General features: G+C 48.0%; 1 protein-coding gene across 1 annotated transcript in view; it reads right to left on the reverse strand.

Moving 5' to 3' along the window:
• Positions 1-24713, reverse strand: part of trpm2 (transient receptor potential cation channel, subfamily M, member 2) — a 98480-nt gene that overhangs the window by 9454 nt on the left and 64313 nt on the right. Inside the window, exons 20-29 of the mRNA XM_080198488.1 lie at positions 24505-24676; positions 22173-22353; positions 18823-19004; positions 16453-16585; positions 14027-14108; positions 11332-11419; positions 8902-9050; positions 6176-6231; positions 4891-4980; positions 3277-3363 (exon numbers count right to left, since the gene is read on the reverse strand). Of these exons, the coding sequence (XP_080054614.1) occupies positions 3277-3363; positions 4891-4980; positions 6176-6231; positions 8902-9050; positions 11332-11419; positions 14027-14108; positions 16453-16585; positions 18823-19004; positions 22173-22353; positions 24505-24676 (1220 nt within the window). The remainder of the gene's footprint in view (positions 1-3276; positions 3364-4890; positions 4981-6175; positions 6232-8901; positions 9051-11331; positions 11420-14026; positions 14109-16452; positions 16586-18822; positions 19005-22172; positions 22354-24504; positions 24677-24713) is intronic.

Raw genomic sequence — 24713 nt, forward strand, 5'->3', positions numbered from 1 at the left:
GAGTATTTTTAAACATCCCCATGAAAGTCTGCTATGCTTCTCTTGTTGATCTATTCTCTAGCCTCGTATCTGAATTCACTTCAGCTGTCTCTGCTTTCATGCTTACGTAGTGCTCCTGATTTAAGTTTAAAATACTAGTCATAGACCCACTCTTCTCCCTTTCAAACTGGATCTATTCTTTTCCCTTTCAAACTTCAATTATGTTATAGTTGCTGCTACCTAGGGATGCCTGAGGTTATTAATTAATCTTGTCACATTACACAATATTAAAGGTGGGATGATGCAGTCCCGCTCACTCTGGGATTAGAAATTCCTGCCTAAAGTCAACAAACCTTTTGCTTGTCCATCAAATTGCCTGCCCTGCTGGTGACAATTCCCGCAGTGGGCAGGACTGGAAGATTTAGGCTTACGCAGTTTAATGTAACCATTTTGGTTTTTTTCTCCAGGAAGTATCTTACAGCAGCACAATCTCCAAAGTATTTTAATCGCTCCTCATCCAGGCTACTACTGCCAATCTGATTTTTGCCATTTATATGTAGATTAAAGTCACCCTTCATAAGAAACACTCAATGTTTTTCCTTGTATCCTTGGCTCAACATTGTAGTTGCTATTAGGGGACTGATAAACTACTCCCATAATTACATCTTTCCCCTTCTATTCCTCATCCCCATCCAAATCAATTCAATATCCTGATCTCCTGAACCAAGGTCATCCCTACCTAATCCACCAATGTTATCTTTGATTAACAGTGCCACCCCTCCACTTTTACCTAGTTTCCTATTCTTCTTGAATACTCTATACCCTTCAAAATTCAGGACCCAATACTTCCTCTCCTGCATCCAGTAACGTCTTTCAGATCATAACTGAAAGGGTTAATAATCACACGGGTTTAAAAATCATATAAGCTGCAAGATGTATCTCAATCACACGGGGAAAGCTATGCGAAAACCATTGGTCTTGATTAGATCAAACCCAGATATGAGTCAAAGACCACATTATTGAACAATGTTTGCCCACTAGAACAAGGAACAATGGAAAGGGATGTTGATACACCATTGTAAGAAGTCTCACAACACCAGATTAGAGTCTAACCAGGTGTTGTGAGACTTCTTACTGTGTTTACCCCAGTCCAACGCCAGCATCTCCACATCATGGATACACCATTGGTCAGAGATACATTGCTTGGTGATATAATTAGGAAGACATGCACAAGTTACAATTGGACAACCATACCCTTATGTATGCATGATGTAACCTTAATCAATAATCGTGAGTGAATAGAGATAACTCCAATACTTTGATTGGTATATGCTAATTACTTGTAATCAAATTTGAAACTGTAATTGTTTGTGTATTTCTGAATTCTGCACTCTGACTATTCCTAAAGATTGTACTGGGGCCCTGTAGTTTTACAGTTGTCAATAAACCATTTTGAGTCACTCTGTGACTTTGTCTTACTTGAGGGCAACGATAGTTTTAACATCAACTGAGAAATTGTAGGAGCCCCATGACAGTAATTATTCAATGTGTGCTATCAATTCACTTACTTTGTTGCGAATGCTATGTGCATTTTGATACAAAGCCTTTAGTTTAATCTTTTTGCAATCTTTGTAAAATTGAGTCTTGAGTTTTTCACGAAGGTGTGTAATAATTAATTAGTCAGTCAGTCATCTTGGGAATGGCACGGTGGCACAGTGGTTAGCACTGCTGCCTCACAGCGCCAGGGACCCGGGTTCAATTCCCGGCCTGGGTGACTGGAGTTTGCACATTTTTCCCGTCTCTCCACGGATTTCCTTTGGGTGCTTCAGTTTTCTCCCACAGTCCGAAGATGTGGCGGTTAGGTGGATTGGCCACGGTAAATTGCCCCTTGGTGTCAGGGGGACTAGCAGGGTAAATGCATGGGGTTTTGGGGATAGGGCCTGGGTGGGATTGTGGTCGGTACAGACTCGATGGGCTGAATAGCCTCCTTCTGCACTGTTGGATTCTATGGATTGTTTGGATTAACTGAAATGATATCAGGGATTTTTCTAAGTTGGCAAGAATCTCTCCACTGGGGCTGGATTTGGAAGGGGTGGGGGTGGGGGCACTGAGCATTGGGGTCTTTGGTTACATCTTACTGGCAGATTCTAATTAGATGGCTGCCGTTGGGTCTGTATTTCTTATTGAGGTCAGCCACTTAACCCCAATCCGCTCCAATAGCTCAACAACGCCATCAGCAGCAGTGGCCACTGCTGGAACTGCACCTGGAGAAAGAGGGCACATTGAGATGGGTATTTATTCTCAGAGGGAAGTGGCTCAATTGGCCATTTGCTGCTGGCCATTAATGGAATGGCGATGGAAAGTCGCGCCACCTTCCTATGCCATTTCACCAGCCCAACTCCTCTAAGCCCACCTCTCTGTAAAATCCTGGTCAATATCTGATGTGGTGATGCTGTACTGCTCCCTGGAGGTAGCAAACAGCTCCTGTAAAAAGGGGAAGGTCCATCCAAACCTGAAGCAAGGCTTTGTGCCTGCTTTCCACCTTGGATAGTTTCCTCAAAGTTTAGTGAGATATCAGGATTGGTGAAGATTACTCTGAAAAACAGGGAGATGGGAGTCACGGAAGTTATGAGGTGGGGAGAATGATTTGGAGTACAGCGGCTGGAAGAGAAAGCTGTGTGGATAAGACATCTAAAACGTGCAGGAAAATGAATTAATTCAAGTATCAGACTGAAACATAGCTTTCAGTGGCATTGTGTGACCGTGGTTAGCAGTGTGGCCTTCACAGTGCCAGAGACCCAGGTCATTTCTGGCTTTGAGTGACTGTGTGGAGTTGGTATGTTCTCCCCATGTCTGTGTGGGTTTCCTCCGGTTTCCTTTCATGGTCCAAAAGATGATCAGGTCAGGTGGATTGGCCACAGTAAATTGCTGCTTAATGTTTGAAGAGTGTGTGTTTGGGGGATTAGCGGGGTAAATGCACGGGGGGCGGGGGTGGGTCTGGGTAAAATGGTCTGTCAGGGAGTCAGATAGACCGAATGGCCTCCCTCTGTAGGGACTCTATAACTTCCACATTGCGTTTTCTGGCAGAGGTGAGTGGAGCAGGAACTCTATCATCATAATAAATGGTCAAAATGGGATTCTAATCAAGATCAGTTACATGGTTATCACAAACTGCACTTCCATTACTTACTGCACTTTAACCAGGACTGATCTGTGTTGTAACAACTATAATAATCCAGGCTTAAAGTAATGTGAAAGATCCTCGATTATAAACAGGTCAGGGTATGGTCTTCTTACCGTGTAATGATGGGATCCATTGCACAGTTTGATCCAAAGCAATGAAGATTCCCCCTGCCCCGCAGGCCAGTCCTTCCCTTGGGGTTTCTGAAACACACATTAGACAAGTTCACAGCCGCTCCATCTAAAAACGTACTAACACTCGGCACTGTTCCAAGAGAGCTGAGCAGAACTTCCTCTTGCTACATGGACCTTATTCCAATTCCAGGGCACATGAGGACATGGGTGGCACGGTGGCACAGTGGTTAGCACTGCTGCCTCACAACACCAGGGACCTGGGTTCGATTCCGGCCTCGGGTGACTGCCTGTGTGGAGCTTGCACCTTCTCCCTAGTGTGCTCCTGGTGCCAGGAACGGTGGCCGGCAACTGACGTGCTTCCTGGTGCCAATGTTTTCAAGAGCCCCCAACGCCCACCTCTGCTCACGTCGCGAGGTGGGTGGGAACGACCTGAGTATGTGTCCGGGTTTGACTGATGTTTAAACTCCTGCTGGTGGGACCCACCCACAGCACAAACCTTTTGTCACAGGTTTGTGTCCCCACTCTCAGTGGATGGCCAGCGCTGTAGGTGGAATTTTCAAAGAATGGTTTCTCCCAAAACAGTCATCATGCCAGGAGGGGGAGGACAGGTAACTATCCCCCCCCCCGCACTCCCCACAAATCAAACTGTGAAGGTCGAATTCCAATCCCCCCACTCTCCCGACTCCCATGTTCCACTCCGGCAATGGGGTGGGGATGTGAGTGGGGGAGGAAAGCTCATTCAAAGGGAACTTGCGTTTTACACCTACTGATGTCCCAAAGCCACACTGCAGCGTTACCCTGTACACAGGAAGATCTCAACGGCATTAAAGAGATAAATGGCAATTTGAATTTAAAGACGTTCACTGAGGGAAGGGGAATATTGGGCAGGACAACTCCCTGTTCTCCTGCACATTGTATCACCAAATCCTATACATAAACCAGGCAGGTAAGATGGAGCTTCAGTTTAACAGATCATCTGACAGTGCAGCACTCCCTCCGAACTGCACAGACTGAGGCTGGACGCCTAAGAGTTTGAAATGGGACTTAAAACCCATCAATTTTAACTCAGAGAGGAGAGAGTGAAACCACCGAGTCAGCTATCTCTTTTCCACCTCAATCTTTCATCCTTGCTCCTCTCCTGAGGTGTAACCACCCTCAGGTCAAACCACCACCAGTCACAGCCTCTGGTCACCAGGGCCTACGGTCGCTTTTGCATTCGGTACACTCCACATTTGCGGTTATACACCGAAATTTCACCGCCTCACCCACCCAAGGCTCATAAGATCCCGCCCGAGGCCAACAGGGAATGCCATTCCGTGAGCCTCGCCCGCCCTGATTCTGGGCTGGGCCTGCCGGTAAAATTCCGGTCATTGTCACACAAAACTGATCCAGATATAAATTCCACCGTGGTTCCCTGATATTGTGCAACGACATTGAGAGAACCCTTGTGAAAATGCTTTGTCCTGTTAACAAACAAGTGTAGTGATTGAGTAAAGGCGATTTATCTTTCTAATTCTACGATCTGTGATTCTAGAATCTAGAATCGATGAATTCTAGAATCTATGATTCTACGATTCCGGTGAGATCTCAACTCACCGGGGCAAAGGTTCCTGAGCCGCAGCAGCGCTGGAAGCTGTGTCTCTGTCCTGGGAACCATCCATTGGAGCAGTTTTCATTTTGGATGACCTGGAAAAGACAGTCACTGTCAACAACTTCTCCTTTGCACAAAACATGAGTGGCCCACACCACGGGAAGGTGGGTGAGACTGCATGGCTGAGATTGGAGTCATGGTGTGGAGATGCCGGCGTTGGACTGGGGTAAACACAGTAAGAAGCCAGGTTAGAGTCCAACAGGTTTATTTGATAGTAAACTCACAAGCTTTCGGAAACGGTGTTTCTTCGTCAGGTGTGTGGAAGGTTCTGATCAGAGACGGGTATATAAAGACACGCACAGTTTACAGAATATATTCTACACAATTACCTTCTATTATTGTTACTCCTTTGGCCAAACTGCCAGTGAGGTGGGGGGGGGGGGGGGTGTGGGGGAGGGTCGTGCCTGGGCAGTACCCTAGCAATGCCCTCTGAGATACAGTGCAGGAGATGGTGCCAGGAGGCAGTACTCAGATGGTGACAGTGGGAGGGGGTCCTGAGGGGCTCCTGTTGGGGAGATCGAGCGGTGGGGGAGGGGTTCATTGTCCATGGAAGTGTGGGGGAGGGGGAGGTTTCCAAGTGTCTGCCAGGGCAACCTCTTCCTAATTTGTGTTTAGCGTTGGTGAAGGGAGCCCGGATCCCTTGCCCACATTGCTGGCATGCCCACACCCAGCTCCATGGCTTCTTTTGACCAAGTGCTAAAATATATGATGGGGAAGGCTGGCAGTGGAGTCAATCGGCCAGGCATCGCTTCTCCGATCCGGATTAACACTGAATCAAAGAAACGGGAAACTCTGCCCAATATACAGGGCGGCACGGCGGCACAGTGCTTAGCACTTCTGCCTCACAGGGACCCGGGTTCGAATCCCGGCTCGGGCCACTGTCTCTGTGGAGATTGCACATCCTCCCCGTGTCTGCGTGGGTTTCTTCCGGGTGCTCCGGTTTCCTCCCAGACTCCAAAGATGGGTGTGTTAGGTTGGTTGGCCCTGCTAAATTGCCCCTTCGTGTCAGGGGGATTAGCAGGGTAAATATGTGGGGTTTCAGGAATAGGGCTTGGGTGGGATTGTTATTGGTGCAGGCTTGATGGACCGAATGGCCTCCTTCTGGGAAGGATTTCTTACCCAGGGGACACAAACTGGCACTGCCCCAGGGATTCTATGATTCTACAGCTCTGTATATGGATATACAGGCTTGTTAATCCCAGGGAAAAATAATATACAATCCAACCTTACCCAATCGAGTGATCATCTGCTGTGTAAGTAGGAGGGTTGTAGCCATCAAATTTAACCTACACAAGAAATGGATTAAAAGATGAGGAAACATTCAGCATAATAAATTACCGCAACCATTATTATCTGGGAGAGAGATTGTCTTTGTGCCCCACTCCATCTCGCCGGGTTTCCTGATGACACTGAATCCCATTGTGCTTAGACTGTGCTCCGTCCCACCATCTCCAATCGCATAAACCAGGGCAATGGGTTTTGGCAAACTATTTAGTGTGAGGGGCATCGTTCTTTTCCTTTACTTTCCAACAGCACTCCTCAAATGGTGCAGAAAAGTATCTTTGGCTGGTGTTTGCCTCCTTGTAGATCAAGGCAGAGGTGAATTTTATCCCCTCCCCCTTCCCATATGAGGAAAACACGTAGACCTGAGATCGGACTATCGTAGTCTGGATTGGAAAGCCCCAGTAGATGCCCTTGTGTTCAGTTACTGCACCCATTCCCGCCAGGGGATCCTTGCTACCTCTGTAATCTCAAGTCCTACAACTAACCAAGATCTTGGTAATCGTATAGAATCCCTGCAGTGCACAAGGAGGCCATTTGGCCCATTGAGTCTGCACTGCCTCTTGACAGAGCATCACAGCCAGGCTCACCTCCCACCCTATCCCCCTAATCACACATACTTATCCCACTAAGATCCCTAACCTGCATATCTTGGAACACGAAGGGGAAATTTTAGCAAGGCCAATCCTTGTGCAAGGATATGCACAAAAACAGAGAGTGCTGGAACGTCTCAGCAGGTCTGCCAGGGAGGGAATAGAGCCAACGTTTCGAGTCTGGATGACCCTTCGTCACAGCTCTGACTAAGGGTCATCAAGACTCGAAACCCTCTTCAGCCAGAATTACCAAGTGGATGATCCATCTCCGCTCCCTCCTTGCATTACAAATGTTAGTCTTCAGCCAATTCGAGTCACTCCACATAATATTAAGACATGATTGAAGGAGCTGGGTACTGCTGTGTGCCCGGAACTGAATTCTCCGTGCCCACCAGCCTCTCCAACCCCTCCCCCCCCCCCGGAGCGGTTCACCACTTTTGGGGAACTCGTGACCTGACCCTGCTGGAGTGAAGGGGGAGCAATCAGATGCCCCAGGGGATTGGGTAGCAGTGGGGTGGTGCCCCCAGGGGGCATGGGCACCCTGGCAGTGCCAGTTTGTGCCCCCTGGGTAAAGTACCCTTCCCAGAGGGCACCTTGTGATTGCTGATCGGACGTGGGGCAGTGTCAAGGGGATGGGGCCTCTGATGGGGCGGGGCCTAGGAGGCGATTGGTGAGGGTGGGACGTCCCAGTGCCACTCTGCCATTGGGATTGGTCAGTGCCGGAGGGAGACCAGGAATAGGACAGGCTGGGTCAGCCAGATGGGGGGGGTCTCCCAGGAGGGGGGTCAGCACAGTAAGAAGCCTCACAACACCAGGTTAAAGTCCAACAGGTTTATTTGGTAGCACCAGCCACTAGCTTTTGGAGCGCTGCCCCTTCATCAGGCGACTGGGGGAGTTACGTTCACAGACGGGGCATATATATAAACACTATATCTATCTATAAATGTCCTGTTTGTGAACACAACTCCCAAATAAACCTGTTGGGCTTTAACCTGGTGTGCTGACCCCAGTCCAAACCCGCCATCTCCACATCAGAGGGGCTTCGGGGGGTGGGGTGGGGGGGGATGTGTCTGCCCCCTGGGAGGTCTGCATTGCACCGGGGGGTGGGGGATCACCACTAGGGGAGAGGTTGGAGATGGGGGCAGTCTGGCGGGGGTCTACCTGCTGGGGGCTCAGCACTGCCTAATGGTGGGGGGTGGTCAGGACTGTGGGGGAGGGGGTGGTAACAGTGGCAGGGGGGGAAGGTGGATCTGGAGATCAGGATACCTCTGGGAGGGGGTGTCGGGGGTGGGCCCGGGAACGGTTGGGGGGGAACTGGGATCAGGCTGTGAGGAGATTGGAGACGCGGAGTCCCTGAGCTGGCCTGCGATTGGGCTGGAGAGTTACACGGGAGGCTGACAGCTCGGGGCCCTCCCGCATGCCCCGAAATCTAAAGTGTTTGTACTTCTCCAGGGTTTGGAGGTGCCTGGTGTACGTAGGCCATATCACTCAGCCATGAACTGCTCTGTAGACCTGGGTCTGAGGCCCTGGTATTCAAACACTCTTTCCTCAGGTGACTAAAGGTCGCACCCACACACTGAATCTCATTGTCGATGTCTGCCCTTCCTCACAGTAGGATCCCACGGTACAGCAAGTAGCCCGTGGACTCATTGTGGGTTTCGATAACTGGGAGGGGAGGGGCAGGGCAATGTGACTTGATAAGGTAGGCTGGTATCTGATGGATGTTTACTGTAAGGCCCGTGATCTCCTACACCATGGTGTAGGTGTTGACAATGATTTGGAGCACAGACCTGGGTGTGCACTGTATCATCTGCCTATTGGAGCTCAAGGGCAGAGGATCGGGTGGCCTTGCACTGAATCTGCAGGTGGTGGGGGTTGAACGGACTCCCATTTGTTCTGTACTTTAGCTCCACTTTGGATTTTTAAAATTTGAATTCAGGTGACCTCGCCCTGTTCAAGAGGAGGAGGCAGGAGCGGGTTAAACTTCAGCATTTGAATTACACGTGTAACCATGGGGTGACCATCAACACAACCAGAACAGACATTAAACCATGGAGAGTGACACCAGGCAGCGCTCCGTACCTCCCAGGGGACCTTCTCGTCAGGTACAGGGAAACGTTTAATATTGGTTTCTGGGTAGATCAAGGTTCGCGCATTAACATGGTGCAGAGGCTTGAGATCCTTCTCTTCATCTTTAATCTCTTCCTCTTTATTTTTAACATCCGTAATTACTGAGGGGAACAAAATAAGAGATATTAACCCACACTATCCATCAAACCTCGCTCCGTGTTCACCAACACAGGCCCAGTGGGATCCTTACAGTGCAGAAAGAGGCCATTCGCCCATCAAGATGGTGCCAACAACAGTCCCACCAGGTCCTATCCTCATAACCCCACGTATTTCCCCTGCTAGTCTCCCTGACACTAAGGGGCAATTTATCACGGCCAACCAACCTAACCGGCACATCTTTGGACTGTGGGAGGAAACTGGAGCACCTGGAGGAAACCCACACAGACATGGGGAGAATGTGCAAACTCCAAACAGACAGTCACCCAAGACTGGAATTGAACCGGGGTCCCTGGCGCTGTGTGGCAGCAGTGCTAGCCGCTATGCCACCGTTCCGTTAGAAACTGTGGAGAGTTCTGACTTACTCGTTACCCAGGAAATGTTGGACTAAAAAAGAAGTTACCAACTTCTGGATAACTTCTGGGTAACTAAAAATCTGAGACTCCCTCACACTCCATTCTGACACAGCCCCTCCCCAACCCCAACCTTCCAGTTCACCTCCCAATCCGCTGACTTTCCCCTGTCCTGAGACCCTCTGATTAACCCCGGACCCTCTGACTCCCCTCTCACATCCTCTGACCCTCAAACAGGTCTAACCCTTCGATCCCGACCCTCTGACTACCTCCCTCCAACTCGACCTCACTGCTCCATCAGCCGGAATCGAACCTGGGTCCCTGACGCTGTGAAGCAGCAGTGCTAACCACTGTGTCACCCAAAACAACGGCGGCCAACACTGGGGAGTAGAACACACTCAGCGTCAGTTACAAACCCTCCTGGGACAGAAATAGAGTTTAGCTCCTTCCGCACAGGCCCATCATATACTGCCAAGACAGGCACAGCCCAGGATAGATACAGAGTAAAGCACCCTCTGTCTTACTGGATTCTTACGAAGGATTATTAATCTGAAATTTCAGTTCTGTTTCTCTCTCCAAAGACGTCCCCAACCTTCCCCTATCCTCATCTCTCATTTCTAATAGGCATAGCATTTTAATGTAGGAATTTGTGGACTCTGCCAGGGATAGCTGCAGTAGATCAATCCTGGGCGGAGAGTTGATTTTCCGGGCTTTTTTGTCATGAGACCGTATCGTTCCATTTAACTTTTCTTTGCCTCCCTAAAGCTGAAAGGGGGTAAATTCAATGCCCTTGTCCTGTGTAACTGTGATGGGCTGGGAGGGTTCAATATGGGCATCTCATCGTTGGAAAAATTCCATATCCGATAAATCCATTTGTTTTAGCAGCTTTAGATCTCTGGAGATTAACCTGCCCTCGCCCAAGTCTCCAGTTTCCATCCAATGTTGACCGTGAAGACACTTCTGAATTCAACTTGTTGCACCACTCAGAGCCATGCACCCCATGAGATTCTGAGGTTCTAGATCTTCTGTGGTTACTCAAGCCCGAGCCCTTACTGCAAAGGAATGGAGTAAACACAACTCACATCATCGGTGGCACGTCACTACATGGGATTTAATGGGATTGAGGGTTATAAATAGGCCTGGTAGGTAGGGATATGATCGGTGCAACCCGTGGGCCAAAGGGCCTGTATGTGCTGTAGTGTTCTGTGTCCTATGTTCTACAGTGGTTAGCACTGCCGCCTCACAGAGCCAGGGACCTGGGTTCGATTCCGGCCTTGGGTAACTGCCCATGTGGAGTCTGCATCTTCTCCCCGTGTCTGCGTGGGTTTCCACTGGGTGCTCCAGTTTGAAAGATGTGTGGGTTAGGTGGATTGGCCGTGTTAAATTGCCCCTTAGCATCAGGGGGATTAGCTTGGGTAAATACCTGGGGAGATAGGACCTGCTGTCAGTGCAGGCTGTAATAAGTCTTCAGAGGCAAAAGTGTCTTCATAAAAATCCCTTTCTTTACAATTCCAAGAGCCGTACACAGAGTGCTCGCAGTCAGCAGTCTATCTTCAGGAGTGCCAGAGGAGCTGACACTCCCAGTTACACATAAAGATAAGACTCCCCGATTGGCTCATCCATTGACTCCTCAATCAAGGGATTCATATTCCACTTTGGCCGCCCTCAGTGACCTGACTGAAGTGGTTACACAGGCTCAATGGGGCCTCCTTCTGCACTGTAGGAATTTGATGACAGCTTGAAGTTCAACTATGTTCATTTTTTTTTTCATTTGGGGTCTTGGGTGAAAGATTACCCACCCCAAGATTTCCTTCATCTCTCCATTGGTCAAGGACCACAGAGAGTGGGAGCAGATATTGAATAGAAAACGTACCGAGGGCTGGCGCACTCTCCCGGGATCCAAAATTCTTCTCTATGAGTGTGTTCATGATCCAGTTTAAGGCTCGCATGCTCTGCATCATCTACAAGAACAAATGATAGCAACGTCTCAGCAAAACCGAGCTTTACAGGTTTAACAGGAAGTAACTTCAGTTGCCTATGGCAGGAGGAGTCAGGAGCTGGGAGATCGAGAATCTCCAACGTGAAGGCACTGAGTTAATCTGCAGCTAGGACCTTGTCAGCAGGGATACTGAAGGTTATCCACTGAGCCAGGATTATGGTCCTGGGAATCTTTTTGAAAATGCGTTGGAAAGGAGAAGTCTTCCAGAATTTTCCAGAGAAGGGCAAGGATAGGTCGGCAAGGGGGAAGGTGAGGGCACGGGAAAATGGAGGACCATAAATAGACAACATCTCCAGCCTCAGTATAATGAGCACTGCTGTACAGACCCCTGCTGTTGCCAGCGAAAACACGGTTCCATTGATAAAGACACCAGTCATAGCATCATAGAATCCCTCCAGTACAGGAGGAGACCATTCGGCCCATCGAGCTTGCACTGTCCCACCTAAACCCTATCCCCGTAACCCCACGCATTTACTCTCCTAGTTCCCCTGACACTAAGGAGCAATTAAGCATGGCCAGTCAACCTAACCCACACATCTTTGGAGCGTGGGAGGAAATCGGAGCACCCGGAGGAAACCCACGCAGACACAGGGAGAATGTGCAAACTCCACACAGACAGTGACCTAAGGCCAGACTTCAGCCTGGGTCCTTGGCGCTGTGGGACAGCAGTGTTAACCACTGTGCCACCCTCCAGTCATTGCCACAGGAATGCAGAATCAGTGATGGGTCTTAGCTGCCACATCTCCGCACTCACACCACCAACGGTCAAGGCCATTGAGTCTGACCTTTAGTAAATATCCGCCCATACCTTCTGACCTCAGCAGAGGTTTACCCAGGAAACACTCCAAAGATGCACTGGGAAACTCTCCCTCCAGAATCTCCATATAAGGATTGACCTGGGAAGTTCCATCTTGATTTCTTGCACTGAGAACCATCTGATAATCTGAATTAAATCACTGTTTTCAGAGCCCACACCAACACTTCCTCACAGGACACCCTGGCTAATCCCTGCCATGGGAGCCAACTACCTCTGTGATCACCTTGACTACCCCCTCCCACCCCTAACTAACCTTTCCCCCCTCAAATTTCCTCTAACTTCTGACTACCCCCATTAATCACCCCCCATTGACCTCCTGACCCGACCGGACAGACCATCCGTCACCCTAAGACCACCCAAAAACCCACCCACTGGACGGCACGGTGACACAGTGGTTAGCACTGCTGCCTCACAGCACCAGAGACCCGGCTTCAATTCCAGCCTCGGGTCACTGTCTGTGCGGACTCTGCATGCTCTCCCCATGTCTGCATGGGTTTCCTTCAGGTGCTCCGGTTTCCTCCCACAGTCCGAAAGACGTACCGGTTGGCCGTGCTAAATTCTCCCTCGGTGTACCCGAACAGGCGTTGGAGTGTGGCGACTAGGGGATTTTCACAGTAACTTCATTGCAGTGTTAATGTAAGCCGACTTGTGACACTAATAAATAAACTTAATCACCCCACCAGCCACCAGACCCCTCCCCACTCTGACCATCCAATTCCCATCTCCCCTCCCCAACCCCCGACCACATGAACCCTCTCATCCTACCCACATTACTCACTTCCCTTCTCACTGCCTTCTCAAAGCAGCTGGATCTATAAACCTACCTGCTTCATCGCAGCTAATGCGATAAGAAAGTGGGTGTGTGGCCTTCCTTTCCCTGACCCTCCCACCTTTGACAGAAGGACACTTCCCTCACTCTAGCTGACTCGGGAGGCAAGGCCAGCCTACATCAACAGGGGTGAAGTAGAAATGGTCAAAAGCTTCAAGTTGTTAAGTGTCTAAATCACCAACAACCTGTCCTGGTCCACCCCCCCCAAGCCAACACTATAGTTAAGAAAGTCCACCAAAGCCTGTACTTTCTCAAAAGACTAAGGAAATTTGGCATGTCAGCTACGATTCTCACCAACTTTTACAGATGCACCACAGAAAGCATCCTTTCCGGATGTATCACAGCTTGGTCTGGGCTCCTGCTCTGCCCAAGACCACAAAAGGGTTGTGAATGTAGCCCAATCCATCACACAAACCAGCCTCCCATCCATAGACTCTGTCTACACTTCCCGCTGCCTCGGAAAAGCAGCCAGCATCATTAAGGACCCCCCCACACACCCACGGACATTCTCTCTGCCACCTTCTTCCGTCAGGAAAACGATACAGATATCTGAGGTCGTGCGTCAACTGACTCAAGAACAGTTTCTTCCCAGCTGCTGTCAGACTTTTAAACGGACCTACCTCACACTAAGTTGATCTTTCTCTACACCCTCACTATCACTATCGCTCTACATTCTGCACTCTGTCGTTTCCTTCTCTACGAACGGTATGCTTTGCCTGTATAACGTGCAAGAAACGATACTTTTCACTGTATGTTAATACGTATTAAATCAAATCAAATAAAAGCTGAGAAAGCATTTCCAACTAAGTAACTGGGAGGAGAGTGGCTGTCCGACTGTGGTTGCCTCTCCACGGGGGTTACGGTCTATCTCTTTACGTGGTGAATCCTCCCGTTCTCCACCCATCCCCCCTGACAGACAGAACCTGTTCCTCCAGGTGACAGATTCTTTGTTCCACTTTGTTGCCTTCTCTGTTCACATCGACGATCTCCACCATTGCGTCCACTCTGGAAAACACAATCAGATAAAGGTTGTTAAAGATCAAAACTCCTTGACATTCAGAAGAATACAATGAGAGGATCTCCCCGCGTGAGAGCACGTGGGTCAGTTAGGGGGGTGAGGACTAAGAGAGAAAGCAAGAGGGAGAGAAAATTAAAGGTTGTCTAACGAGAGGGTTGTTTTCCGGACTGAAGGCCTGTGACCAGCGCTGTGCCACAGGGGTCGGTGCTGGGTTCACTGTTATTTGGCATGGTTAGTAAGTTTGCAGATAACACCAAAATTCGTGGTATAGTGGACAGTGAAGAAGGTTATCTAAAACGACAACAGGGTCTTTATCAACTGGGTCAGTGGGCCGAGGGATGGTGGATGGATTTTAACTCAGGTAAGTGCAAGGTGTTGAAACCAGGGCAGGACTTACACAGTTAATGCTAGAGCGCTGGGGAGTGTTGTCGAACAGAGAGACCGAGGCATACAAGTACATAATTCCCTGAAAGTAGCGTCACAGAAATACAAGGTGGTGAAGAAGGCATTTGGCAGACTTGCCTTCGTTGGTCAGAGCGTAGGGGTCGGGACGTTATGCTTCAACTGTACAAGACATTGATAGGGCCACGTTTGGAGTATTGCATACAATTCTGCTTACCCTGCTCGGGGATAGGGAATGAGCTGCCAGAGCGGTGTAGAGATGGGTACAATTATAACATTTAGAATACATTTGGACAGATACATGGATGGGGAGGTTTAGAGGGATATGGACCAAAGGCAGGCAAATGGGACTAGTTCCGTTTAGGGAATCTGGTTCACATGGACGTGTTGGGTCAGAGGTCCTGTTTCCCCGCTGTATATCTCTCTCTGACTCAATGTTATAGATTCTCTCCTTTGATAGTCAGGTTTTGTTGAACTTCTCTGGAAAATGCAATCATCTAAAGGATGAAGATTCCAGTCTGACATTCAGGGCCCGATTTTACCAGAAATTCGAGCCTGTTTTCCAGAGTGAAATCGTGGTAAATTCGGGCATCAGGCCTGTAACACGATCTGCACCCGAAACCGAACGAATTGCGCCTTTACCGACACCTGATTTGGGCACGGATCCGGTCTGCGCCCCAATCGGGCGGCGTGACGATTTAAATGTATTAGCATGCATTTAAATCGATTTAATGAACCGCGCGCCCAATCCCATTTTACCATCTTTGGATCTGTTTCGGATCCGCACTGTTACCAACCTGCAGAATAAAAATCCGAAGCGGATTCCTATTCTGCAGGGGAACCTCCAAAGCCCATCCTCCTTGAACACTCTTCGCAGACCCTTCGCTAACCACCCCAGTAGACCACCACCCCCGCGATCCAAAGGCCCCCCTTTGGCAGACCCCCCCCCAAACCTCCCCATGGTTGGAACCCCACCCCCCCCCACCCTCTGGAGGCAGGCCCCCCCTCGGGAGTCTCCCTCCTGCGATCGGACCCCCCCCGGGAGGCAGGCCTTCCTCAGCAGAGCACACCCCCCCCCTGCAATCCATCTCCCAGGAGGCAGCCCACCCCCCACAATCAAACCCCCCCCCCACAGGGGGCAGGCCTCCTGGCAGACTCCCCCCCCACAATGGTCAGATACCCTCCCACCCCGGAGAGGCAGCCCCCCCTCCCCCCATGGTCAGAACCCCCCCCAACCCCCGGGTTAAAGTCCTGTTGGAAAGTCCTGGTGTTGTGAGACTTCTTACTGCACTCGTTGGACAGCCTGCAGCAGCTTCCTGGCCTTTCGCTGGCATCTGCCGGGAGTGGGGAGTGGGCTCAGATCGACCTCTGGTTGGGGGGGAGTGGAGGGGGTCTGCCAGGGGGCTGCCTCCTGTGGGGGGGGGGGGATCTGATCAGGGTGGGCTGCCTCCCAGGGGGGTCTGATCGCAGTTCATCCTCCCACCCATTCCCCCCCACAACCACTCCCCACTCCCCCCACCCCCCCCCCCCCCCCCCACCCCGATCTCTCTCTGTTTTTGCCTTCCGCGCCTGCGCGCACTGTTTCGGTTCCTTTTTGAACTGCGCGTGTGCAGTTCAGAGCTCCGATCGTTCCGGCAGCGCTCAGCCCCGCCCCACAGGGCGGGCCGGACTGGAGCCGGCAAGGAGCGTACAGGCGCGCCGGAACAGGGATTCCGCGCTCGGGTCCGTTTTACATCCGGATCCGGCACTTCGCCTCCGGTTGGTAGAATCTGGCCCTCAGAGCCTAGGACGTGTCTGGGATTCAATGAGCAAGGGCAGTGGGACTGGGTCCACCAGTGGCCTGTCCGTTCAGGACAGCAGGAGGGGAGGGAGGTAGGAAAGGCGTCAGACGGGGGCACGGGGGTTTTGGGAACACAGGCACTCACTCACTTTTCCATGCTGCAGGAGACCATCTGTTTCAGACTCTGGGTCTGACTGCGTTTCAGTTTGATCAGATAATTCTCCTTAATGATGGCCTCCCAGGTCAAAATCTCAGCTTCCTCTTTGTCGTCCAACTGCTTCTCTGTAACACAGGCATTTGTAGAGTTAGCCAACTCATTCATCACCTCGGGACTGGGAGGGGAAGGGAGGGGAAAGGGAAGGGGCTGACAGATATTGGGACGGGTGACAAGGGGCTAACTCTCCTTAATTCCACTGCAAAAGGAGAAGGTGGCTGCTTTGTTACGATACCTTTGAAAGTGGCATCATGCCCACTGTTTGCCATGCTGCCTTTAGACAGCCTGATGAGGTCTGATGAGAGCTGGCCTTTCAGTATGTCATACTTTTTGATTTGATTTGATTTATTATTGTACACAGTGAGAAGTATTGTTTCTTGCACGCTATACAAACAAAGCATACCGTTCATAGAGAAGGAAAGGAGAGGGTGCAGTATGTAGTGTTACATTCATAGCGAGGGCGTAGAGAAAGATCAACTTAATGCAAGGTAAGTCCATTCAAAAGTCCATTCAAAAGAGGGAAGGAGCTGTTCTTGAGTTGGTTGATACGTGACCTCAGACTTTTGTATCTTTTCCCAACGGAAGAAGGTGAAAGGGAGAATGTCCAGCAGGTCTGGGGTCTTTGATTATCCTGGCTGCTTTGCCGAGGCAGCGGGAAGTGTAGACAGAGTCAATGGATGGGAGGTTGGTTCGTGTGATGGACTGGGCTTCATTCACGACCCTTTGTAGTTTCTTGCGGTCTTGGACAGAGGACACTTGCTACATGTACTGGGAAGTCCCCTTCCCTCCCACTCCCAATTCTGTTAACCATAGGAAATAAATCAAGGGGCTGAATTTTATCCTGATGGCACGGGTCACAACGGCAACATTGGGAATAGGTGTCAATCGTGAGTTACACAGCCAGGAGCAAAGGGTGGTGAATCTCTGGAATTCTCTGCCCGTTGAAGTGGTGGAGGCTGCCTCGCTAAATATTTTTAAGAAGCGGGTTGATGGGTTCTTGATAGGAGAGGGGATTAAGGGTTATGGGGAGAGGGCGGGAAAGTGGAACTGAGCCACAACAGATCAGCCATGATCTTATTGAATGGCGGGGCAGGCTCGAAGGGCTAGATGGCCTACTCCTGCTCCTATTTCTTATGTTCTTATGTTCTTATGTTCTCCAAATGAAACAGTTTTTACTATCTGGCAGCTTGCAAACTTTTGGTAAAGTGAGTATCTGAAAATAGAGCACAGGCTGTGTTACTGTGTATATTGTACAGTTAGAGAAGACAGAGAACAGGAAGGATAAGAGGGACAAGGTCAGTGGGACTAGGCAAAAAATGGTTTGGCACAGACAAGAATGGCCAAAAGGCCTGTTTCTGAGCTGTAATTTTCTATGGACAATACTATAGTGTGGCTCCATCAAAACCCTACACAAATGCAGCAAGACGTTGTCACACTTAGACTCCAATCTTATTGGGAAAAACGCCAATATTTGCCTTTCTAATTGCTTTCTGTACTTTTATGTTAATTTTTTAAAATTTCCTTTGTGGGTCAGCATTTGTTGCAAACTGCCCTTCTTGAACATATACTGCAGGGGTTTTATATGATTGAATGAGTCAATGGGGATTTCAGAGGACAGTTACAAATCAGTCACATGTAGGATAGAACAGGTATGGATGGCAGATTTCATTCCCTAAAGTGAACCAATGGTGTTCTCAAACAATTGACAGTAGCTTCACGATCATCAAGATTTCTGTGATTTGACTCCCAAACCCTCAAATCTATCAGCTTTCCGAAAATGATTCTACTTTCCTGTTCTTTGTATTTAAATGAGTAACTGGGCAGCACATTAGCACAGCGGTTGGCACTGCTGCCTCACAGCGCCAGTACCCGGGATCGATTCCTGGCTTGGTACTGCTGCCTCACAGCGCCAGTACCTGGGATCGATTCCTGGCTTGGCACTGTTGCCTCACAGCTCCAGTACCCGGGATCGATTCCTGGCTTGGCACTGTTGCCTCACAGCGCCAGTACCCGGGATCGATTCCTGGCTTGGTTCACTGTCAGTCAGTAGCCTGCATGTTCTCCCCATATCTGCGTGGGTTTCCTCTGGGTGCTCCAGTCTCCTCCTACAGTTCGGAAGATGCATTAGGGGCACTGGCCGTGCTAAATTCTCCCTCAGTGCACACGAACAGGTACCGGAGTGTGGCGACCGGGGGATTTTCACAGTAACTTCATTGCAGTGTTAACGTAAGCCCACTTGTGTTGCTAATAAATAAATCTTTACTGTTTAATTGAAATGACGTATCTAAGGAAATAAGGCACTTACTGAATTTCTTGTGCCTCCGTCTTCCTTTTTTCTGGGTCAAATGTTCAACTAAGAGGAAGATGTGACTGAACACGATGAAGGGAGGGGGTGCAGGGGGGCGGCAGTAATATTCCTCAATCAGTGGGTACCTCTGGAACTTCCAGATCTTGTCTGTATTTTCCTGGATCAGCTGAAAAGTATAGCTGAGGAAAGAAAGATAAGAGATACTGAAAATGAGTTTCCTGCTTAAATATTCCTGTATTTCCCGAAAGACCACAATCTCAGGGCATCCATAAGCACAAATAACCATTCAACTTTTCTCCGCAGCTTCTCCTCTCTCTTCCCATGGTCATCGAAAACCAACGTCCACAGAACTACACAGAAATTCAGTCTTGGGGTTAATCACTGACCCAACCCTTTAATTCCGCACCCCCCCCACCTCCTCCCAGGTCTAATCCCACCCTACCACTCACTCTCCACATTCTTTAAAATCCCAACATAAAAGCAAAATGCAGCAGCCGCTGGAAATCTGAAATAAAAGCAGAAAGTGCTGGAAAACCCTCAGCAGGTCTGTGGAGAGAAAAACAGGGTTAATGGATGGGATTTAACGGCTTCGCTATATACAGGCACTCAGAGAGGCAAGGGCTGATTAGGGACAGTCAGCGTGGCTTTGTGAGTGGAAAATCATGTCCCACAAATTTGATTGAGTTTTTTGAAGGGGTAACCAAGAAGGTAGATGAGGGCAGTGCAGTCAATGTTAGCAAGGCCTTTGACGAGGTACTACATGGCAGGTTGTTGTATAAGGTTAAATCTCACTGGATCCAGGGTGAGGTAACTAATTGGACACAAAATTGACTTGATGACAGAAGACAGAGGGTGGTTGCAGAGGGTTGTTTTTCAAACTGGAGTTCTGTGACCAGCAGTGTGCCTAAAGGATTGGTGTTGGGTCCACTATTATTTGTCATTTAAATTAATGATTTGGATGAGAATTAGGAGGCGTGGTTTATATGTTTGCAGATGACACCAAGATTGGTGGCCAAGTGGACGGTGAAGAAAGTTATCTCGGGATCTTAATCAATTGGGCCAGTGAGCTGATCAATGGCAGATAGAGTTTAATTTAGATAAATGCGAGGCGATGCATTTTAGCCGATCAAACCAGGACCTCAGCTAATGTGAGAAAGTAGCGTATAAATAAAGGGTTAACTTAGAAAATTTGATTTAGCATGACAGGGGTTAGAGAGCATAGCGTGACTCAAATAAATTGGAGGCATAACAAAGAATGGAATGCTCCAGGGAAAAAAGCTGCAACCACATTCGTGATTTAATTATGGGTGTAATTATATTCTGGAAAAGACCTATGGGTTAAGCAATGTAGGAAATCCATTGTATTGAGGAATGTGATCAGATCTGTACAGAATTGAATATACTCGTACGATTAGATCTATATAATAGATGGCTGTAATAGAACAACAGTAAGCAGATCCTTCTGTCCACTCCCAATGGCCATTGTAAGTGCAAAGTAAAGTAATATTGTGTGGATTTGCCGTGATGTCAGTTGTTCTTTAAGATTTTTTAAGAAAGGGCAGCGTGGACAATTTGGGCCGAACAGATGGTAGGGCGTTGGGGAAAGTTATAGAACAAAGAGATCTCGGAATATAGGTTCCTATCTCCTTGAAAATAGAGTCACAGGTGGAGAGGGTGGTGAAGAAGGCATTCGGCATGCTTGGTTTCATTGGTCAGAACATTAAATACAGGAGTTGTTGAAGTTGTGCAAGACATTGATAAGGCAACACTTGGAATACTGTGTACAATTCTGGACACCCGATTATACAAAGGATATTATTAAACTAGAAAGAATGCAGAAAAGATTTACTAGGAGCTACTGGAACTTGGTTGTTTGAGTTATAAGGAGAGGTTGGATAGACTGGGACTTTTTTCCCTGAAGTCTAGGAGGCTTAGGGATGATCTAATAGAGGTCTATAAAATAATGAGGGGCATAGATAAGGTAGATAGTCAACATCTTTTCCCAAAGGCAGGGGAGTCTAAAACTAGAAGGCATAGGTTTGAGGTGAGACGGGAGAAATATAAAAGGATCTAGAGGGGTAATTTTTTCACACAGATGGTATGAGTGTCTGGAACAAGCCGCCAGAGGTACAATTTTGTCTTTTAAGAAGCATTTAGACAGTCAGATTGGTATAGAAGCATATAGGCCAAATGTGGGCAATTGGGATGAGCTTAATTGTGAAAACTAGACAGCATGGACAAGTTGGGCCGAAGGGCCTGTTTCCATGCTGTAAATCTCTATGACTCTATGACTTCCCAAAGCTTCCACATTCTTCTGGTAGTTACCAGAGCTGCATACAATACTCCAAATGTGGCCTAACTAAGGTTTTGTATAGCTGCAACATAACTCTTGTACTCAGTGTCCCTGCTGATGAAGATAAGCATGCCATATGTCTTCTTAATCACCTTGGCCATCTGTGTTGCCACTTTTAGGGAACTGTGGACCTGCACGCCCAGATCCCTCTATTAATATTTCTAAAGGTTCTGCCATTTACAGTATAATTCACACCTAAACTTGTTCTTCCAAAATGCATCACTTTGCATTTGTCCAAATTAAACTCCATCTGCTATTTCTGTGCCAAAGTCTCCAATCTATCTATAACCTGTGGTATTCTCTGACAATCCCCGCAACTCCACCAATCTTCATGTTATCCAGAAACTTACTAATCTGACCACCCACATTTTCCCCTAGATCATTTATACATACTACAAACAGCAGAGGTCCCAGCACTGATCCCTGCCTCTAGCTACAGATCTCCATTCTGAAAAATACCCTTCCACCGCTACTCTCTGTCTCCTATAACGAACTCAATTCTGTATCCATCGAACCAGCCCACCCCAAAGCCCATGTGATTTTAGTTTTTATACCAGTCTGCCATCAGGTACCTTGTCAAAAGTCTTACTAAAGTCCATATAAACTACATCTTCCCTCATCAATTATCTTCAAAAAACTCAATCAAGTTGATAAGATATGACCTGCCCTGTACAAAACTGTGCTGCCTGTTGCTGACTAGTTCATTTTCTTCCAAATGTCAACAAGAAACAATACTTTTCACTGTATCCCAATACTTGTAATAATATAAAATCAATTAAATTCAATTTAGCCCTTCCACACTGTGGGAATGTGTCCTGCCTATCGTTCAAAGCGATACAATTGTTCTTATACTGTGTCCCCTAATAATCTTTGAATGCAATGCCATTTCCCCTTTCAAATCAAGTAAAATTAGCCACCTCCAGTTGAACATTTTAACATTCAGTTAATCCTGCTTCCTGACGAGTATAAAAGGAACGATATTGTAATTACTTACTTGAACATTGCAATCAAAAGATTCAGCAGCAGGATATTGGTGAAAAGCAGATAGAGACAGAGTAGAATTATGGTTAACCATTCAGGGAAGATTGGATCACTATTGCTGTCATGCATAGGACATTTTGGCTTGTAGGGGTCAGTACCATTCACAGTGCATTGACTTAAGTCAAAACCTGAAACTGTAAGGAAAAGAGAAGATATTTATTGGTTGGTCACCTTAAACCAGGATATCCACAACAAACAGCCAGTATAATGACAAAAGCAATTATTTTCCTGTGCTCCTTTTGCTGTCCTTCCATTTAAAAGAACGATTACTTGGGTTGTAGGTAAGACTGGATGACTAGCATTGGGAAAGCAATGGCATGGTGGTATTGTGACTGTTTTTATTCATCCATTGGATATGGGCATCACTGGCTGGCCAGCCATTTATTGGCCAGCCTAATTGCCCAAGGGCAGTTGAGAGTCAACCACATTTCTGTGGCTGTTGGCCAGACCAGGTAAGGGTGGCAGATTTCCTTCCCTAAAGAACATTAGTGAACCAGATGGGTTTTTACAACAATTGACAATGCTTTAAGGTCATTAGTAGATTCCTAATTCCAGATATTTTTTATTGAATTCAAATTCCACCATTTGCCATTGTAGGATTTGAAACTGGGTCCCCAGAACATTAGCTGGATTAATAGTCTAGCAATAATACCACTAGGCCATTGGCTTCCCTATACTAGTAAGACGAAACCAGAGCACCCGGAGGCAAACACATGACACAGTGGGTTAGCACTGCTGCCTCACAGCGCCAGGGACCCAGGTTCGATTGTTACTGTCAGTGTGGAGTTTGCACGTTCTCCCCATGTCTGCATGGGTTTCCTCCGGGTGTTCCGGTTTCCTCCCACAGTCTGAAAGGTGTGCTGGTTAGGTACACTGGCTATGCTAAATTCTTCCTCAGTGTACCCAAAAGGCGCTGAAGTGTGGCAACTAGGGGATTTTCACAGTAATTTCGTTACAGTGTGAGTGTTAGCCTACATGGGACCAATAATTAAATAAACTAAACACGGGGAGAGTGTGCAGACTCCGCACAGGAATGGAACACGGGTCCCTGGCACTGTCAGGAAACAGTGCTAACCACTGTGCCACCCATACATGTGCCTATGTGATACTGGATGGTTAATGTCAGGATACAATGGGCTTTGGGGGTGGAAGGTTGAGTGTTGGTGCGGCCCTTTAAAAGACTACAAAACTGATGAGGTTGGACAATAACTTCCTGGAGAGTTGAAGCCACAAGTGTCTAATTGTGGGACATTGCTGTGGCTGTTCCCGTGTCCCCCATTATAACAATTGCCACACTTAAACATCGAATTGGCAGTTAAGTGCTTTGGATAAATATTTTCTTAAAGGCCCTTTGGCCAAGATCAAGCATCAAATCAAACCCAAGATGGATAACACAGCGGTTAGCACTGTGGACCCGGGTTCAATTCCCGGCTTGGGTCACTTTCTGTGCAGAGTCTGCATGTTCTCCCCGTGTCTGCGTGGGTTTTCTCCGGGTGCTCCGGTTTCCTCCCACACTCCAAAGATGTGCGGGTTAGGTGGATTGGCCATGCTAAATTGCCTGTTAGTGTCAGGGGGACTAGCTAGGGTAAATGCATGGGGATAGGATCTGGGTGATCGGTACAGACTGGATGGGCTAAAGAGCCTCCTTCTGTACTGTAGGATTCTACGATGGGGTGCAGTGACTTATCCTGACAGCTTGGAAATTGTTTATCTCTCTTGTGTGGACCATGAGTTGATTTCAATGGGATTTTGAATTTGGTTTTTGGAGCGAGCAAGGAATGGATTTGGGTTTGGCCAATCCACTCTGAGCATTGGCTTTGTAACTTTAAGAATGGTGTAAAAAAAAAAGTTTTTAAAAAGTAAATAAATAAAACAGTTTGGACTAAAAATTCTAGCTACAGTTCTCAACATTACTTATTATGTTAGCATTTTTATTTCAAATGTAAACCTTTCTATTTTCCTGGCACAATAGAAAGTGGGGAGTTTTCCCATCCCACCTGCCCCGGGAATCATAGTTGGGGGGGGGTGGTGGATCCCGCAGAGATCCACTCACCTCAGGTGGGATTTTATAGTTTGGGGTGAGTATGGTTGGAAAATCCCACCCAATGCCTTAACTTCCTTCGAGGAAATTAAACTATCTTACAGGAGGATCTCTAGATCTACAAGATAAAATGAATCAAAGGTTATCAGCTAACTGTGTCAAATAGCTTAGTTTTAAATATATCATTTGACTGGTAAATAACAGTTCCAGAGATTTTAGCCATTCAGTTAAAGAGTGAACTCACAGCTGACATCCGTAGGGATCTCTCCGAATATTACTTGGTACGGTTGGTACAAAACTCCCTGGAATATCCAATCCAGGCGCTGCTCATTGTGAGTGAGGATACCCTGCTTGGCTACACCGTAAGCCACGATAGCCAATACCAACAGGAACAGGAAGAAGAAAACATCCTTCATCTGCAGCACAACAAGAAAGGCCATGGAGGTGATTTCG

Source organism: Carcharhinus amblyrhynchos, chromosome 11 (assembly GCF_965287045.1).
Source record: "Carcharhinus amblyrhynchos chromosome 11, sCarAmb.v2.hapA, whole genome shotgun sequence".
Classification (NCBI taxonomy): domain Eukaryota; kingdom Metazoa; phylum Chordata; class Chondrichthyes; order Carcharhiniformes; family Carcharhinidae; genus Carcharhinus; species Carcharhinus amblyrhynchos.